Source organism: Bubalus kerabau, chromosome 1, assembly GCF_029407905.1.
Source record: "Bubalus kerabau isolate K-KA32 ecotype Philippines breed swamp buffalo chromosome 1, PCC_UOA_SB_1v2, whole genome shotgun sequence".
NCBI lineage: Eukaryota > Metazoa > Chordata > Mammalia > Artiodactyla > Bovidae > Bubalus > Bubalus kerabau.
Genome location: NC_073624.1, coordinates 164,511,058 through 164,530,853, shown reverse-complemented (window position 1 = coordinate 164,530,853; position 19,796 = coordinate 164,511,058). Strand labels below are relative to the sequence as shown.

Below are 19,796 nucleotides of genomic sequence, written 5' to 3'. Positions count from 1 at the left end.
GCCCGAGGCTGTTGCTATTTCTGCTTGATGGAATGAAGCCCGTCGAAATTAGAAGGTGATATTTCATCTCTAATTGGCAAGTTCAAAAGGCCCCTATCGCACTCGGCGGCTCGGGAATGTGTAATTAAACAAGGTGATTTCTGACTCACTCCAGGTCGGGCCCGGCTCCCGCGAGCGCCTGGCCCCCACCCGGCCCGCGGGCCGACGTGGCTTCCCTCGGCCCGTGAGGGGGGCCCCTCCGCCCATGGTCCCCTCCCGGGCCCCAGGTGCTCCAGGGAGCGGCCGCCCGGTCTCGGCGCCAGCGATAGGATCCGGGTTGCGAACGCCACGGTCGGCCCGGAGGAGCCTTCGTGAGGAGCTGCGGCTTGGGCTACACACAGGCTCTCCGCCCTCCCCAGGGCCGCGGTCGGCAGAGGCGAGATGGGGAGAGGCCCCGGGCCCAGGTTCCCGGTATCTCGCCGGGCCGCCTGCCAGCCTCTCGGGGACTCCACCCTCAGGAGAGGGGGCGGAGGCAGGCCGGCTCCGGCGCGAGCCCGCCTGGCTGCTTCCTTCCCCGCCGGGCAGGAATGAGTTAACGTCTGCTCCGCCTGGGAACGCGGCAGAGGCCCGCAGCTCCAGGGCTCCGGCACGTCTCGCCCGCCCGGGCTCCAGTCCCGGAAGGAGGAGGGGGCGCGCCGGACGAGCCGGGCGGCGCGCGCCACTGGTGCCGTGCCGCCCCCTGGCGGGCCTGCGGAAGAGAGCCGGCGCCCCGGGCGGGGGCGCCGAAGCCCAGGGCCCGCCCCGGAAGATGCCCTTAAGGACCCACCTGGGAGGGGAGCCCGGGCCAGGGCGGAAATGGCCACCTTGCGCCCCGACAGAGCCTCACCTCCTTTCGCAGGAGGTGCTCCGAACTCCTTATCACCCTCCCTCCTGTGCTCCCCATCGCTGCCGAGCAACTGCTTCCTCCAGCTCCATCCGAGACTTTTCACCCTTGCAGCCGGCTGTAAATTGCTCCCTAATACTATGGACTTTTAATCTCAGAACTCTTGTGTTCTCGCTTCTGAAGAGACAGAGCAGGGCACCTGTTGTGTACCAAGCACTGTCCTGGGTGCTTCCTTCTCATCCCCAGAGCATCAGGTGTACACAACATGCCTGTTTTTTAAACGAGGAAATACAGGCTGGGGAGATGGAGTACTTTACCGTGGATAGCAGAGCAGGACCTGGCAAAGGAGTCTGATGCTAAACCCACTTCCACCCACACTCGACCCTGCTCAGAGTAAGTTTTATGAAACAGATGGCTGATCATGGCTCCTCTGCCCTACACATCAAGTCAACACCCCAAACAAGGCTCTTCCTGTCTCAGTCCCTGTCTCATTTTCTCAAGTTCACTGAGCATGCCGGAGGAGATACCTAAGCCAGCCCGAGAACTGCCCTGGAGCTCTGGGGAGAGGCCCAACTTTGCCTAGGAAAAGGGAGGACATAGGCTGAGCCCTTGGCTGTGCAGTGATGAGAATGGGGACCAAAGCGATAGAACAGAGCCAGTGAAGCCAGCCACTGGCAGACCCCGTGTGGGTCCCTCTCCCACCCGTCACATGTGCTTTCCATGGCTCGTTAGCCTGTCCAAGCTGAAGAAACCAAAGACCAGACAGGTGAGCAGCTTGCCCAGCATCACATTATGCAGCAGGTCTGTCCAAAGCCCGTGGCACTTTTGTTACAGCTCCGCATCCACTGGCTTGAATCAGACCCAGGCTCCTGGAGGAACAAGACCTTCCGCCCTAAACCCTCTCTTGCTCACTTGGAGCCTGCAACTCCCCAAGCAGGAAATGTCTTGAGATCTAGGAGGCTCCATCACTGCCTGATACTGCCCATCTGTCTCTGCAGTGCCAGAGACAGCTTCCGTAGGATTCTGGCCCATAATTGGGAGAAGGGAGGATGAAGGTCATTAACCACCATCCTTCTGGGGGATGTGGCTTTAGAGCTGACCCCTGGAGCCCACGCCCAGGCTAGACAGCCTCCCTCCCCACTCTGCCTCTCACCTGGCTGGTAGACAGAAGGCCGGATGCTGGCGGTGGTGACAACCCGGGGCTTGGGTGCAGGGGCAGCTGGGGCCTCGCTGTATGTATGGGCAGCGGGTGCTGGAGAGGTGGCCGCAGCAGGACTGTAGGTGGAGGCCTGGGGCCTGGAACCAAGTGGGGAAGAGTTAGCAGCCAGAAGGACAACCCCAGCCAGGCCCTGGAGCCTGAAGCCACGGCAGGCTGGCTCCCACATCTTTAAAGAGGCTCTGTAAGGAGGAAACCTGACAAAGACGTGCCTGGGGAGCTGCCAGAGGCTGTGAAGAAAAGACCAGGAGGTCTTAGAGGGAGGAAGCTGCTCTTTGGGTGCTAAGTCTTGGTGAGTCTGGTGAGAGCAGCAGAGACACTGTGAAAATTACAGCCCATTGCTGGAGCTACGACCTTAGCAGAGGGAGGAGAGGACCAGTCAGACCAGAGGATGATGGAAAACCCTTCACCCCTTGTGGAGAGACGGAGGGATGGGGGTGGGAAGCTGGGCAGGGAAGGAGGTCGAGGCAGGAAAGAGGAAAGATGGAGACAGTCAAACCTACTTCCCAACCTTTGGGGCACCTCACAGCCTCAGACCACCTGGCTTCCTCCCCCTCCCCCTTTTATTGTTGTGGAAGGAGCAGCAAAGTCTCAGGCTCCAAGGAGGGGAGGTCAGGAGAAGCCCCCAGCCCCCAACATACACAGAGGCTCTTCTTCTGTATAGAATTTATGCTGCCCTCTTCCCACTGCGTTAGCTACCAAGAGGCCCAAAGCAGGGTTCCACTTATGACCCAGGGACCCTGGGACCAAAGAGATGGAAAAAAATAGTGTACCAGTTCATTGCCCTCAGGAGATGCTGTGCTTGGCCTCTCCTCTTAGAGAACTAAAGACTCCAAGAGCTCCTGCAGCTAAGCAGCCTGTTCAGTGTTGTCTGATTCAGTGTTTCCCAATTTCATTTGCCTGGGAAATCCCTCATCTTTTCTTCATTTTAAAACTAACAAATACCTTACAGAACACGTCCCTGGTTGGTCTCTGCATCTTTCAGGCACTAATGGGGATGACATGACCCACACCCAGGGAAAATGGGACATGGACAGGGGTGTGGAGAAATGAGCCCCTGGAAATACACTGCCTCCTGCTTCCTGTCTTCCTTCCCTCTCATGGGCCCAGGGCCTGCCCATCTCTGCTGGGCAGAGTCATAGGATAAGGGACTACCATCCTCTCCGGGACTCTGGGAGGGGGTTGCCCTGAGCTTAGAATCTACCACCAAGCTCCTAAATGGATCCAGAAGGGTCTGGGTGCTGCCCCAGACAATTAGCTAGAATGCATCTCAGAGAGCCAATGTGCCAGACCTGGGGGCTTGTCCTGCCAAGTTGTCATGTTTCTGGTTGAGTGAGACCACTGTCTGCCCTCTCTGGGGCTGCCCTTCTGTGATATATCCCTGTTAAGACCCATGGAGTAGGAGCCTCAGTGGAAGAGGAAAAGGCCATGCCCAAGTGGTGCCCAGCTTCCACTGTGGTAGAAGAAGATGAAGGGTCAGCTGGTCTTAGTCAGACTCTCCCAGCAGCGGAGGATGCTTTCCCAGCATCCAGGAGCCACAGGTGATCTGTCAGAGATTGGCGCTGGGGGAGCAAGCAGAGGCTCAAGATATCCAGCAAGAATTCTGAGGCCATGTGGGGTGTCCATTTGCCTCCCACGGGCTCCCTCTGGCACCACTCCAGCCCATGTAACAAGGAGGGCAGAGAGCTGGGCCCAGAGTGAGGTCCCCTCGCCCCCTCTGCTCCAGCCTGATGCTGGCAGCCCTCCATGGCTTTCTCCACTCTCCACCCAGGCTTCACAAAGACAAAGTGGAGGGAGGGTTTGCTCTGTTGAGGGGGTCCCACGGCCCCCTGGACAAGGAGGCCTGGAACGTGGTGCTGAAGCCTGCCTTTGAGCAGGGCTGGGGCTAGACTGTCCATGGGACCCAGGCATCTAAAGCCTTCCCCTCAAACTGGGGTGGCATCTTCTCACTAGATGGTAGGGGCATGTCTTATCCCCCTCAAAGTTTCTTCTTTGTGTGGGGAGCAAGGCCCTTACTTAAAGAGACTCTGGTGTGCAGAAGGGAAGCAGCCTACTAAGTGCCCCCAGGAAGCTGGGATATGAGGACCCTGGAAGTCTGGGCCAGGCTCACCCTTGATACTTGAGTTGGGTTGGGGAGAGGCTGGCCTCAGCATTACCTAGGTCACTGTGAAGCCAGGGGGTAGAAGCGGGGTGCACAGGCCACTCTGCCCATCCTTCACCCTGGCTTCAGGCTGAAGCAGGGAACCATGCACCCTGACCTGCTGAAAAGGTGCCCCTTTCAGCAAAACCCTAAAGACTGGGAAAGCTGGCTCTGACTCCAAACACCAACTTGGCAGCTCCACACAGCCCAGAAAGAGCTGGGTCTGCCCGGCCTGTTACACTGCCTGGCTGCTCCAGAATGACCTGTCCAGCCTCCCCCTCTGCCTCCCCACACCTCCCCTCATCCTTTTCAACACCTCCCTTGCCTTGCCTTTGCTGAGTATCCATGAGGGCAGACAGGAATGCAGTAACTTGCAATACTTGAGAGCATTTTATGTGCTGGGTGTTTTATGCACTTTTTCTATCCTGACCCTATAAAATTATGGACATTATGCATTGATGCATTGTGCATTAATGCCTTAGGAGATGAGGAAACTGAGGTTCTGCAGAGTTGAGTCACTTTCAGAAGTTACAGACAGTAAGTGGTAGAGCAGAGATGTGAGTCCCACTGCACCAGGTGTCTCTGGAGCTAGCGTGCTTCTCCATCAAGAGAACAGAGGGTAAGGGACAAGGGCAAGGTAGTTTGTAAATAGTCTGACCCACCTTCAGTGCTCAGGTCAACGCTCCCTCCTCCACGGAGGCATCCTTGATTTCCTTTCTTTCTCTGTAATCCCAGTTCCAGGAACATGGATTTTCCACACAGTCTCTCTCTGTTATTTAACCTTATGCGCACATGTGTGTGTGTGTGTGTGTGTGTGTGAGACAGAGAGAGAGACTTTTACCTCTTTCCCTAGAGCATGTGCCCCTGGGGCAGGGGGACACGTCCAGCCTCTGTCCTCAGCCACACACACAGCGCATCTCCCTGAAATGCACCTCCAGTATCCCCTTCAGCCCAGGGTCCAAGGGTCCTAACCACTTTGGACGGGCCTTTCCGAGGGCCCAACACAGCTGCCGACGGACGGACCTGGGGGAGGCCTTTCCTGCCTCCCTTCCCCACGGGCAGAGCCGGCACCTGTGGGCCAGTTACCTTGGACTGTCCGCAGGGCTTGAGGCAGGGACTGTGGCAGAGGCGGTGGCAGCATGGGCAGCAGCTGTGGCCGGGGGTGGCGAGGCTGTGCTGGGAGAGGCAGCAGCAGGCGACTGGGCAGAAGCGGGCAGCAGTGGGGTGGCGGCCTGGCTGGTGCACACTGGAGCATGCTCAATAGGGGTGCTGATGAGGCGACCAAGAAAGACAACAGGTCAAGGGCGCCACTCTGCAGGGGGGGCGCGGTGGGTGCAGCAGAGGCAGGCTGGGCAGAAGTCACCAGCCTTACTGTGAACAGAGCTGGATCTTCCAGAAGACCTGTTCCCAGGCTGAGGGAAAGAGCACCCCCACAACCCAGGACTCCCAGAAGGAAGGGCTCAGACCACAGGGCGGATCACAGGAACATCAAAAATATTCTCAAGCCTCCTGAGATTCCCCTACATGATTCCCCTTTCTCAACATGCATGATAAAAACAGTGCGGTCAAAAAGGAGTCTAAATTATCAACCAAGTTTTCTCCCCAATCCTGTTTTCCTCCTTCTTTCACTGTTCCCTCTTTAGTCAGAGATAAGCATTGCCTTTGAGAAGGGATTATACAAGGAAGAAAACAGAGGCAGGATATTTTGTTGTCAAGGGCGTAAGTTCTGAAGTTGTGAGAACTTGGGCTTCAGGCTGCGAAGGACTCGGAGCCCTGATGGTACCTTTGGAAGATGGTAAAAGCTACCCTGCCAGGCAGACCAAGGACATCCGAACAAGAAAGGGGGCAACGTGCCCTGAGGGATTCAAGAATAAAGGGAGCTGTGCCTGTTTTCTGGGCAAACCCTGCGGAAGCGGCAGGGCCACAGGGTCCCCTGTGCTCAGGCCCCTGGTGAAGGGGCGGGCAGGCCTGAGGCAGCCCACAGATCTGCAGGCCATCTTGTGGACTGGGGGCTATGCATGGCTTCCTACACCCCTGACAGCGATATGGACACGGCCCTGTGATTGCGACCGTGAGAGGTGAGTGCTCTGCCAACACAGACCACTGTGACCAGATGGGAGGGGGATATCCCAGCAGATGCCAGCCCAGGTAGATCATGATCAAGGACCAGGTGCCCAGACTCCCCATCCCACCTGCCTTGGCATTCTGCAAGCACCTCTTCCCCAAAACCACCCCAGACAAAAGAGGAGCATCAGAGCCTGGGTCAATGCGATTAGATTTCTGCCCCCTGTGAAATGAGGCAGAGAATAAAAATTAAATTATAGGAAAGCAAAGAAATGTACATTCTTTGCTCACTTGGGTTATTGGACTAAGATCTGTACTTTCTATGATGGCAACTTGTGGTTCAGTTGTCAAGTCGTGTCGGACTCTTCATGACCCCATGGACTGCAGCACGCCAGGCTTCCTTGTCCCCCACCATCTCCTTGAGTTTGTCCAAGTTCATGTGCATTGAATCAGTGATGCCATTCACCCATTTCATCCTCTGTCACCCAGGATATTGCAAATCCTGTAGGTGGGAATGATTTTCCTCACGTGATGACATCCAATTATTGACCTCCCACTATGTGCCAGGCCTGTCTTAAATCCTCACAAAAGCCCTCTGATGTGGGTATTACAGATTCTTTTTAACAGGTGAAGAAATGGAGACCGAGAATTCCATTGCTGGAGCTCCTAGAACTTGGTAGTGACAGCAGGATCTGATTTAGGTGATAGATTTGAAGCCTTACCCAGTACTTCAAGTGGCCCCTCAAACAGGAAGAAAGAACCTTCTTCCTGCAGTCAAGTAGAATCCTTCCCCAGCAAAAGGCAGTACTCTTACTTGAAATAATTAGAATAATCCTCTTCCCTCTATAAGTGCTTATCATATGCCAGGCCTTCCACTAAACAGCTTATATAAGCAGTACTCCACTTGATCCTTTCAACCTGGCTGGGCAATTGGTATCAAGATTCTCATTTTACAGATGGGGAACTTGAGGTCCAGAAAGATTGAGTCTCCACTAAAACATCACTTTGTCACCAAGTGCCAGAGACGCACGTGATCCCTAACTACTACATCATTTCTCAGACTTGAATATGTGGGCAAATTGGCCTGGAAATCTTGTTAAAAACGCAGCTTCTGGCTCAGAAAGTGGGTAGCGGGGCTGAGAGTCCACATTTCTAACAAGCTCCCAGGTGATGCCGATGCTGCTGGTCCGTGGACCACACTGTGAGTAACAGGGTGCCACACAGGTCTGTCCCGGACAGGAGTGCCAGGGGGCCGTGAGCTGTTGACCAAGGCATCACAACTTGCTCTCCTCCATCCAGGGAGGCATATGGTAGAGAAAGGTATGAAACAGCATGAGAGGGTCAGGAAGGGGCCGGAGAAGAGGCAAGGCTGCAAGCTGACTGCCACACGGGCGGGAGCACTGTTTTTCTCCGTACCACACAGGAAGCATCTAGATGGACAAGGGCAGTCGCATGCCCTACCCAGCCCTTTCCCAGCTTAGTGGTCCAGAGAGGCAGCCATGGGCACCACAGCTCTAGGCTCATGGTGGTGTCCAGTCCTGGCCCACCATGAGGCCACTCAACGCCCCAATCATGAAAGAACTTGGCTTCTGGAAGCCAGGCCCATGAAGTGGCTGCCTCAGAGAAGCAGCTGCAGCCCCTGACATCCCCACTGAGCTGGCTGCTCAGTCCCCCATGGCGTGGACGTGTTTGGGAAGGCCTGTTTGACAAAGGACACCCCATTTCCTTTAGCTGTTTCTCCCTAACCCTGCCACATGCTTCCAGGGGACTTCTGGGAACTGCAGACAGAAGTGACAAAAATACCCAGGCTGGGAACATATTCTCTGCAGGACAAATAGGAAACTGGCTTTACCTGTCTCCTGTATTCCAATCCCCTGTCAGACCAGCTTACCTGCTCTCCCCAAGCATAGCTCCACATGAATCCTGGCTTCTTGAGGGGTGAAGTTGGGGTGGACATGACCCTGGGAAAACTCATCATCTACCACAGGACAGGACAAAGGGCATGCTATGAGCCTGCTGCTCAGGGCTGTGACTGGGGAGCCTATCTTGGGTTACTGGCTACAGACCCCAAGCAGCCGGGGCCTAGGGAAGGTAGGAGCATCGCTGAAGAGCATCCAGAAGGATCTCGGGTTCTTGTCCAGGTCAGTTCATGCCTGAAGTTCCCTGAGGAGGGGGCCTCAGAAATCAAGCACTGCAAAGAACTTACCAGACCCTGGCTTCAGTCCTCAAGACAGTGCCTGTTAGATCATCCCAGCCTGGTCAAGGACTCTGGCCTGGTTCATAATTCACCTTAAACATCTAAGCAAAAACCAAGGCAACCCAACGATATCAACTGGCTGGGGGCTGCCTGGGAAGGGTGCAGCCAGAGGAGAAACACAGCCTGGCTATAGTCCCCCTTTCAGTCCATCTCTTCCATCCACCCAGGTGGCATCAGGGTACAGTGTGCAAACCCTGTGCCCTGCTCTGTTGAAGTGGCCCTTGGTTGTTGCTCCTGTTGGCGGCAGTGGGACTATGTCTGGAAAGGATGGGGATGGGATTGGCGGTGGTGCTGGGCCAGGAGGGGTCTGTGGTCCCCGGGCTCAGGCTGGAACCATCGGCAACGCATGCTGTGGGCACGCCGTGACTGCTGCTGCTGAGCGGTGTTCACCTTTGCTGGGGTGATGATGCTATTTGTATGAGCTAAAAGAATGGAATATGAACATCTCTGTTGATTCAGTGATGATAGAATGCCAGTCAAGTGGCTGGTCTGGAGACTATTCATGCTGCCACCCACCTAGTTAGCCGACGGCAGTTGCCCAGGGCGGCCCCGATCACGCCACTTCGCGGCAGTGTTGCCGCGCTGCACGAGTCCAGGAGCCCTGTTGACCCTGTCGTCTATGCAGTGACACCCCTCCAGAACTGCTCAGTGCACAGCAACCCCCACAGGCTGTGGTGTGAACGATGCCCCGCAACCTTCACTAGCTCCACACGGCTTTCGGAACGGAGTCAAAATCCAGAGCCTGGCATTCCAGCTCCGGACCACTGCTAACCATAACGTCCTCTGCCTGTCTTCCATTCCAGTCAAAATAATTAACTCAGGGTTCTGGGACATTCCTTCTCATCAGCGTCTCTGCTTTCTCTGCTTAGAATAACATAGGCGGCCTTCCGTGACTCTGCATGCCCCACTCCTGCCTGTTCCCGAAGATCACACACACAGACCCCTTCTTCCAGGAAGCCTTCCTGGATACTCCCGATGGAAAAGCCATCCCTGTCTGTGGACCTCACACAATCAGCCTTTCATCACGGTGAGTCACAACCACATCAGCCATTTCTGATTCCTTGGGCACCCACAGTGGCCAGGAACCCAGTGCCTCGACTGATGCCCATGCACATGGAATGCTGAATAAGGACCCTCTCCTGTTTACCTCAGAGTGCTTCACACAGACCCCTGGCCTGGGGCCACCCAAAGTGCCGCCTGCAGTGGCCTGGGGTCCCTGGGGAGGCACCAGGTGGGCTGGAAAGCAAATAGCCTTCCAGGACTTCAATTAGGTGGATCCAAGAGGGTTCCATCGGACAGGCCGGGGGGATAGGGACAGGGGACTGGGAGGCCACCAGCTCTGACGGATTAGCTCAGATCCTCTGCTAGTCTTAGGACACCCACTACCGCGGCCTCACTCTGCCTGGCAGCCCTCAACCCCCAGCCTACCCCTGGTCTTGGAAGTCCTCAATAAAAGGTCAGCTAAATATGAGCATGCCCGAGGATGCCTAAATGCAGGCAAAAGTGCACCTCTCCCCACTTCCCCTGTTGATCCCCTGGCCAGCCTGCCTTGCCTGGTCCTTGCCTTGACCCTGGGGTCAGACTGCTAGAGTGAGGATGAGATGGGAGGTCAAGTTGGAACAAGATGGTATGTGTGGGGGTGGGGATGGGGGGGCACTTTGGGGTGCATCTCAGGGTGGTGGGCAGGATAGAACACGCTCCCTGACCAGCCCTTCTAGATGGGATTGCCAAGGTCCCTGGAGGCAGAAAGGAAGCCTGTGCTGGGCAGTGGGAGTGGGAGCAAGGCTCTGGCCCACTCCAGTCCCAGGGCTGGCGGGGAGTCCTGAAGGATAGGCCTCAACACCTGTCATTATTTGTCAAGTGTTGATGATCTCATGTTCTCAGCTTGGGGTTCCCTCAGTCAGGGATGAGGCTAATGAGTAGGCAGGTGAGTAGGGAGGACATGAGCCTGCCAGACTGGCCCTTCCTAAATGCTCAGCACTAGGACAGGCCATAGGTATGTGGAAGCCAGGAATGAGGACCTTCCTTGCCCTCTTGCCACGTGAGCCAGCCTCCACCAGGCACACCTTGCAGCTCCTCCCTCCGGAGCCATGGCTGCTTATGAGGGACCCCTGCAGTCTCCCTGTGAGCCACGCCTTAGCCCAGCTGTGTCCACCTCAGCCACTTCTCTCCCTCCTGGCCAGGGCTGGGCATGCGCAGCGCCTTCCTGGAACCAGGGTTTGTGCTACGCTTTCTGATGGGGAAGGAGGGTGGGCTCGGCCTGCCAGCTATGGCTGGTGTGGGAGGGGAGGCAGGGAGCACTCACACACACTACCCGAAGGAGGCTACGGCTACCCTCTAGCCCACAGAACAGCTTCTCACCCACTGTCCTCTCTGCCTGCTCCCTGGAGCCCTGGGCAGGGCCATAGGGACAGGGAAACAGTGGTCTGCATTGGAAGGACAGATGCTGAAACTCCAATACTTTGGCCACCTGATGTGAAGAGCTGACTCATTAGAAAAGACCCTGATGCTGGGAAAGATTGAAGGCAGGAGGAGAAGGGGACGACAGAGGACGAGATGGTTGGATGGCATCACCAACTCAATGGACATGAGTTCGAGCTAACTCTGGGAGATGGTGAAGGACAGGGAACCCTGGCATGCTGCAATCCATGGGGTTGCAAAGAGTCGGACACCACTGAGTGACTGAACAACATGTCCCAGCCCTAGTGGGCACTGCCCCTGCCCCTCTCCTGCAGGCACCTGTCCTGTCCCCATCTCAGACCTGCCCCCTTGGGTGACACGCACACAGGTACAGCAGGACTGGGGCAGGTTTGGTTCATTTCAAATCCTCTTTATTTCAGAATAAGCATGCTTGTATGTACAGGAGAGGGAACTAGGGAACCAGCACGCACGGCACGGAGAGGGGAACGCGCTCCAGTGTCACCACGGCCGGGACGGGCCTCTCCCTCGTCTACCCTGGGGCCTCCTCTGCCTCTGCAGGGAGCCCTGTCCTGGGCTACCTGGCTCCAGAGGGCTTGAGGGAGTAAGTGGGGCCAGGGAGTTGGCTTCTCAGGACCCTGATCTGTGGGAGGCTCGTTCCAGGATGGCACTAGGCCGGGCTGCTTCTCCCGGGAGCTGGGGTTGGCGGGGGAATGGACCAGTGGCAGTCTTTTTCCCTTGGTTTGGGGGTGTCCTATCACCAAACCCCATCGTGTCCTCACTGACCTACAGGAAGGCCCTGCGCAGGGGAGCAGAGGCTTGGGCTGTTTGGGGGGTGGCCAAGGTTGCAGTGAAGGGCAGGGGTAGAGTGGGTGCAGTGGTGCGTGGGGCTGGGCCTGGGCCATCAGCACTGGGCCGGGCAGAGAGCACAGCTGCCGCAGGTGACTAGCGAAGGTGCCCCCCAGCACAGCTATACATTCTCAAGCATCACCATGGGGCTCACATGCCAGATCTGTGTGGGGGGAAGGAGGGAGGGGTCAGGCCTGCAGGGAATGGGGGGATTCCAGACAGCCTCTTTCTTAGCTTTTAACGTTAAGAATTTGGGCCGAAAGGCCATGGTGCCAGTTGCGTAATTTGGCAAAACGTGGGCTGTTACGTTCCGTTTCAAACCTTTCCCTGTGGCACAGAGAGAAACAGAGAGACAGAGACAGAGAGAGAGAAAGGAAGAAAGAAGGGGTTAGGGGATGTATCCGCCATCACCCTGTCTGACAGCTGGGGCAGAGGGCATGGGAGGGAGGGTTCAGCTTGGAGAGGCTTTGCCACCCATGGGGTAATTTCCAGGTGGTTAGGCCTGTTTGGGGGCAAGACTAGAGTTACAAGGACCAGGATGGATGGACTACTGTCCCTGACTTGAGTGAGCCATGGAGAAGGGGCCTGGTTAGAGGACCTGAGGGCAGGCGGGGCACCGGGGTGGGTGGGGGGTCTCCAGGTTCTCCCTGGCCCGTGTGGTTAGGGCTGGGCAGGGCTGCTTTGGCTGTGGGCTCTCGGGACTGAGCACCATAGGCAGGCAAGCGTTGCATGGTCTCTGTCCCCTAGCTGGGCATCAAGAAGGAGGAACACCTGTCCCCACGACGAGGCTGGGTGAGCAGACCTGCCAACTCCCTGTGCTGCCCCAGTCTCTGCCAACCATTCTCTGTCCCCAGAAAGAAGCCTCCAAACACCACCGACTACCCCGCCCACCTGGGCCTGAGCACAGCCAGGCACACGCGTGCACATGTATACTCACAAGGCTCCTGGCACACACATACGGGGGCCGGGACTTCCCGCCACTTCCTGCCAGCAAGGCCTCTGGGGCTCAGCCCACAGCCCTCTTAGCTGAGGACATAGGACAAAGCAGGCAAGGAAGAGCCAGAAATACAGATATGGAGGGGAGATTGTGCCAAAATCCTAGACTTCCAGACCAGAGGGACCACTAACGTCTTCCAGAATAGAGGTGCGAGTTGGTGGGGCCTCATCTAGCCACAAACACAGTGTGTTCAACCTGGACAGTGTTGGAAATTCATTTAAAAAATCAACTGCTACATCCAGATCATAGAATACTACTCGGCAATAAAAAGATGAACGAGCCACTGGTATACTCCACAACTTAGATGAGTTCCCAGAGAACTAGGAGGACTGAAAAAGCCCATTCCATAAGGCCTCAAGCTGTATAATTCCATTTACATAACATCCTTGAAATGACAAAATTATACAAACAGAGGACAGAGAACAGATTAGTGGTTGCCACAGGTTAAGGACAGGGCATGCGCAATAGGGAGGTTGAGAGTGGTCTGAAAAAACAAGAGAGGGGCATCTGAGGATGATGCAAGTATTCTGCGTTGGATGGCATAGGTGTCAACACCCTGGTGGGGCACTAGTTTTGCAAGATGCTACCACTGTGGGCAAAGCCTATATAGGCTCTCTCGGTATTATTTCTTATAACCACATGCCAATCTGCAACTGTATCCAAAAAAATAGTTTAACAAATGAATTGTCAGCATATAAAAATCAGAAAGATTGGCTTTAGGTCTTTAAAAGTCAAAGGATGGGGCGATGCTGGACTTACATTTCTGCATGATAACAATCCTGTGTCCCCATACGTACACCTGGCCACCTCCCCACACCTGTGTTACCTGGCAGACTCCCCCTCCACACCTCAAGGCCTGCAGGTGGGTCCCTGTGTGAAGGTCCTGTTTGACAAGAGGGGTCCCCTGCTCACATATTTGAGCAGACTGGTCCAGACTCTCCTAATACCACAGAGAAGCCAAGGCGCAAATACATCACATGAATAGCCTATAGTCACATGGAAACTCAGAGGCAGAACCATGATCTAAGTGCCAGGCATCCGTCGCTATTGCCTCTCCGAGGGTGGGGAGAAGCGGGTGAAGACAGTACCAGCGGAGGCCCTGTGATGGGGCCCGCACAGCCCTGCCTGCTGACAGCACCGGGGCGGCAACTATCTACCCGCACGCAGAGCCCCCCAGGACACAGCTGCAGCCAGTTTGTCCAGCCAGGCCCGAGCCTTTATCATCAGTGCTTGGCGACACGGTCAGGGACGGTCCTAGAGAGTTGGCAAGGCTTGTGAGTCTGCTCTGCTTGGAGCTGTTGGGAAATTCACAGCCAGCCAAGACAGGAGCAAGAAGATGGAGGGAGAGAAGAAAGGGGAAGAGACTGCAGAGTGGGAAGAGCAAAAGGGAAAGCGGTCCCGGGAAACCCACGAGGGCTGCTCAGGTGACACCCAGGGGAACTGTTCACTAAAACCAACTTTGTCCTTAACACACGAAGGCCACGAAGAGACGCAGAGTTCTTTACTGAGGTGAGCATTAGGTAAACAGAGACTAAACTTACAGACAGCTGCACCACCCGATGGGGGCTGGGTCAGGGGGTGGGGTCTGAGCTCTGACCGAGGCCCTGGAGGATGGTTGAGAAAGGCGGTGGGACCCAGAGGCCTGGCAGATTCAAGCCCTGCCTAGGGTGGAAGTAGGCTTCCCTGCACTCTCACCCCCCATCAACCTTCTGAGCCATCCAGGCGCTGGAATGCGCTCCTGGGGTCAGATGGAAGGTGTGGTGACCTTTCTGGGATCATAGGCTCTGCTACTTCAGATGAAGGCTGGGGGCCACACTACTACCTGTGCCCACGTGGAAACTGGCAGGAGGCTGCTGTTTAAGCCCACTTGACAGTTTGCTAAGGCGATGGATCTTTCCTGGGAGAGGAACCATGTCCACAGCTGATACTCAGACTGCTCTGTGGCTCACCCTATGTCCCCTGTAAAGACAGAGTCCCTGGAGATTAGGCCCTGGAGCCTTGGAGGAAAGCTCAAGTTCAAAGTGTTAGTCGTGTCTGACTCTTTGCGATCCCATAGACTGTAGTCCACCAGGCTCCTCTCTCCATGGGATTCGCCAGACAAGGGAAGACCCAGATTTGATCCCTGGGTCAGGAAGATCCCCTGGGGAAGGGAATGGCTATCCACTCCAGTTTCTTGCCTGGAGAATTCCATGGACAGAGGAACCTGGCGGGCTACAGTCCATGCGGTTGCAAAGAGTCAGACATGACTGAATGTGGGTTTCCATTTCTTCCTCCAGGAGATATTCCCAACCCAGAGACTGAATCCAGGTCTCCCACATTACAGGCAGATTCTTTACTGTCTGAGCCACCAGGGAAGCCCTACTTGCTACCAGATACCAAAGACATTGCCACAGTGCCAGGAGCCAGGGCCCAGGAGAGGAGGAGGGGAGGGCGGGGTAGGGTGGGGCTCTGAGCTGCCCTGGGGCTTGGTGGGGGCTGCCCCAAAGGTGGAGAAGGGGCAGGTGAGGGGCAAGCGTGCAGGTCCCCTGACATGCAGATTATACCTGTCCTGGAGGTCACCCAGTGCCCTGCCTGGTACAGAACAACTGGCGTCCCTGCCAGCTTTCCCAGCACGCAGCAACAGAAAGGAAAAAGCATCCCAGCAGACATACAAGCCTAAATAGGCTGCCACGGTGTCCAGGTTGCTGGGCCCCAGATTTAGCAAACTCAGGCCATGCTGGAATGAGCTCCCTGGAAGCAAGGTGCAATGAAGCCTTCCTGGGGAGTGCAGCCTTTGTGAGAGACTCTCAGATCCCCCACTGTGAGTCAGGCTCGACTGGGAGAGGGAAAGACAGAGGCCGTGTCTGCCTTCAGCCAACACGATGCATCAGCAAGGTCTGGGGGTACAGATTCCAACTTGGGAGGAGGGACGGATGCAAGTGGGGTTCAGTCCCCCAAGGGAGCAAGATCTCTGACCAGCTTGGACTCAGGGTAGGTAGGGGTAAGTGTGTTCCCTACTGCTCAGATGGCCTGTTGGTTGAGCTTGGGGCCCCAGCTGGGACCAGGGGCCAAAGTCAGTACTTTGGGCATTAATCACAAACAGAACTGACCCGCAGCACCCGTTGTACCCCCATCTCTCACTGCCCGGGCCAGAAGCTGCTTGGCACTCAGCAAAATAAAAAAGCCTACTTTCCTCCTTTGGCCGTGGGGAGAAGGGGCATTTGGTGGGGTGGCTGTAAGGACAACCTTCCAGAAATTAAAGTCAGGAAAAGGGAGAAGGGGAGGAGGCTTAGGCTCCTCCAGTCCAGACAGAGGCTTCCTGGGGGCCCCAGAGCCTGCACTGCAAGGTCCAAGACTCCGAGGGAGGGGCTGACAGCGCTGCAGAGCTGTGCGTGCGGGGTGGGTGCTGCTTTCTTAGGGTGGGTCAAGGTCCTTGACTGAGGGAGGAAGCAGGCTGAGGTTTCTTCTTGGGTCCCCCTCTTCCAGATTTCCCTACACGGCTGAGGGAGAGACTCCAAGACCTGCAGCAGAGTTCTTAAGACACCCTGCCTTCTCAAGCGATCTGAATGGAGTTTGTGGGCAATTAGACCCCAGGGTGGGAAAAGGGCCTGGTGGGGAAAGACAAGCAGGCCAAACAGGCCGCAAGAGATGCTTCTGAAAGGAGGGGAGGGGAAGGCCCACACCGGACCACTGTGAATACTGCCTTTTGTGTTCTCACTCAGTGACTTCGCAAAGCCCACAAGTATTCCAGGGAGAACATGTGAGACAGAGGTTCTCTACCCATGCTAAATGTGCAGAACTCCACCTTCCAAAGGGAGCCTGGTTACTGAGATGCAGACTGAGAGTGACCGGCCCCAGAAACATAGAGTAACCGGAAGTGCTGAGGAGGGGTGACGGGGGGCTGGAAAGGCAGGGCAGGCCCCTCCTGGCTTCTTGATGGAAGGGACCTGGAGATCTGTGAGCAATTTGCGGTGTGTGCTGTAAAGCCCCTCCATCAGACCTTCAGTAAAGACCACACTGCTCACCGGAGTATCTCTGAGCGGCACTCAGAGGAGGCGGTGGGATAAACACAGGAATGACGCAGGAGCAGAGGAGCACGGGGCGGAGAGAGCTGACAGCTTAGGTACGCCTCAAATAGCTCGATACTGCCTTTTGTGCTAAATCAAACACCATCTCATTTCAGGCTCTTTACAGACATACTGCAGGCACCGACAGGTTAAGAACCATCACTGGGACCGCATGCCATTGTTAGCAGGCCGGGGAGGACCACACTTCAGGCTTAGACGCCCCAGCCAAAGAGTGGCAGCAACTTCAATTGGCAGAAACAGAGGCTCAAAAAGAAAATCCACATCAACTCGAGCTGACCCCAGAGTCCCACTCTCCACATGGACCCGTGGCCACTACACGCTGGTTAGCAAAGACAGAAAGCTTGGCCCAGGGTGGAAAGGCACCTCTGAGCCCCAGCCCCTCACATGGAGGCCACCACGGGACGCGCCGGCCCAAGCCAGGCTCTCCCAGGAAGGACATGCAGACGACACATTTGCTTCTGGAAGTGTAAGCAGTCACACTGGGCCCATGCCTGCCCATGGAAGGCCCTAGCGGGTTCCAGTGGGTTCCGGGGCAGTGTGCCCACCTCATGCCCAGGGCTTGGCTTCCTTGCAGCAGCTCTGTGGTGTGAGCAGTCCGTGGAACTGATACCTCACCGTGGGTCTGGACAAGTGAGTCCAAAGGCCAGGTGCCCCAGCCCAGCATAGCCCTCCGCGTGCCAGCTAGCTTCCCAGTGCCTACCCTTCAGACTCACAGGGGACAGGCCCTGAGATGAGTGGGCCCGCCAGGCAGCCAGCCCGGTGCCTCATAGAAAGAGATGCCCTCATTCTCAACAGCCCAGCAAAGGCCAAAGCAGCCCTGCCCCTTGCCCAGGGAGAGAGCCGGGAGAGCCCAGCGTCCTTGCTCGTGCAGCCTGGGCCAGGGGGATAGAGACTCAGCTTCAGGCACCCACCTCACTGACCTGGGACACACACCCCAAGCCAGCATCTGCCGGAGCCCCTCAGGGGCTGGGAGTTTTCAGATGCATTAACTTGAGATGTTCCTTCTGTGAGTTGTGTGACCTGGGGGCTGCCCTGGGAGGGATGGGGTTAGGAGGGGCAAGGCCACAGAGCCTGAGTCCAGGCACTTACCTTGACCTTCGCAAAGCTTCTTCATCAGGGTCTTGCACTGTGGGTAGGAAGTTGCGAATCAGGAGAAATCACATGGAACATCAGGAACAAAAGCTACTGGAGCTTGTGGGCAGAGTCCCCGCCCATGATGGGACACTTATCGCCTCCTACCTGTGACCTCTGGGAGGAAAAGGCTGTGTGCTGGGCAGAGGGCAAGGAGGAGAAAAGGGGCCTTAGAAGAAGTGGTGCAGATGGGAGGGAGTGGCCAGAGGTGTGGCCTGTAACTGTAAGGTCCTTTTTTTTTTTTTAATATTTATTTATTTATGTATTTGGCCGTGGCAGGTCTTAGTTACAGCATGCGAGATCTAGTGTCCTGACCAGGGATCAAACACGGGCCCCCTGCATTGGAATAGTGGAGTCCCAGCCACTGGACCACCACAGAAGTTCCGCTAGGTCCTCTTAAACCAATCCAGGCACTGCTGGAGTCAGGGAGCCGAGCAGAAGGCTGATGTCAACATGCCTGCCCCAGGGGCCCAGAAAGGGCGCAAGAGGCCACAATCTATCAAGGCCAGCTCATCTTCCAGGATAGGGGGCTTGACTCCCTGGCTTCTGTGGGACAATGGCATAGGGCCCAGGACCCTCATGGCCCTTCAAAGTCACCCCTTCCTGCCCCACCCCCAACAGCCCTCCCTTACTGTATTCTGTCCCCGTCATCTGGGCCAGGATGCGGAAGGAGCGAGACTGTAGGTTGGAGGAGCGGCGAGCCCACTCGTCAGCCTCATCTTCCGGCTTGTTCTGGTTCTTAATCACAGCCTGATACACAGGAGAGGCGCTGTCCACGGTGAGGTCTTTGATAGGAAGGCTCCTGCAATGCAGAGAGAGGCCGTGGGCGAGGGCAGGGCTGGAGCCTGCTCCTGGCGCCTGCACCTTCCCCACGTCACATTCCCCTGGCACCCGCCCCCAACACCCCCAAGCCTGTTGGCAGCCCCCCTACTTGTCTGAGCCCACCGTTGCCTTTCCCCACTGCCATCTGAGAGCCTGCAACAAGGGCTTGGCCTGAATCCTCAGTGCTCAGGGAGGTCACGGTGAGTCAGCGAATTCCACTCATGGAGGGTCAGGAGGCTCAGACCCTCCTGTCAACACCCCCCCTACCCTCCAGTCTATCTCCAGACACAGGTCTGAAGATACCCGCCCCCCTTGGGAGCTGGATCTCCTTGACGGAAAGCAGAGGCAGAAGAGGGCTTCTGAAAGTAATTTTGACCTCCCTAAGCAGTTCCTGAGTTTGGGGCTGGGTGAGGACAGGGTACTTGGGGACTCGGAGGCTTCCTCAAGGTCAGCCCTTGGCCTCAAAGCTTGGGGTCCAAACTGGGAGCCAGTACTGTCGTGACTCCTCTGGAAGAGGACTGTGGGCTCCTGCTCAGCAGAAATAAGCAAGCTCAGCGAGGATGTGCTTGGAAAATCAAGACAACCAGCATCACCCAGGGATAGTGGGGTTTCTCGTCCAAGGGAGCTGGGAGTGGAGTTGTGGGGAGGGTCACCAGTCCTCTGCCCCAGAGGAGCACAGCCTTTTGAGGGGAACCTGGTGACCTTCTCTGAGACCCCTAAGGTCTGGCATATGGTAGGTGCTCAAAACTTAGTTGAATGAACAAATCCTTGATCTGAACCAGAAGGAACTCTAGAGCCCCTTGAGTATGAGGTCTATCAGCCCAAATCAGACTGCAGGGCAAGATACATTAAAAGCTTTGTGGATGACCACTCACCCAACCAGAGGGGGCTGGGGGATCCAGGCTGCCCAGTCCACTCTCTCGGGAGTCAGGGTGGGCTCAGGAGAAGCTCCGAATAACAACAGTCTGCTGTG

At 56.3% G+C, this 19,796-nt stretch overlaps 1 protein-coding gene across 3 annotated transcripts in view; it reads right to left on the bottom strand.

Moving 5' to 3' along the window:
* LDB3 (LIM domain binding 3) overlaps positions 1-19,796 on the bottom strand; it is a 60,045-nt gene that overhangs the window by 18,452 nt on the left and 21,797 nt on the right. Inside the window, exons 7-10 of one of the 3 annotated variants that reach the window (XM_055538055.1) lie at positions 18,634-18,803; positions 17,960-17,996; positions 5,305-5,487; positions 2,016-2,158 (exon numbers count right to left, since the gene is read on the bottom strand). In XM_055538055.1, coding sequence (XP_055394030.1) covers positions 2,016-2,158; positions 5,305-5,487; positions 17,960-17,996; positions 18,634-18,803 — 533 coding nt within the window. Of the gene's footprint in view, positions 1-2,015; positions 2,159-5,304; positions 5,488-5,513; positions 12,134-17,959; positions 17,997-18,633; positions 18,804-19,796 lie in introns of those variants that run through there. The other 2 variants (XM_055538056.1, XM_055538063.1) reach the window with 2 other exon arrangements.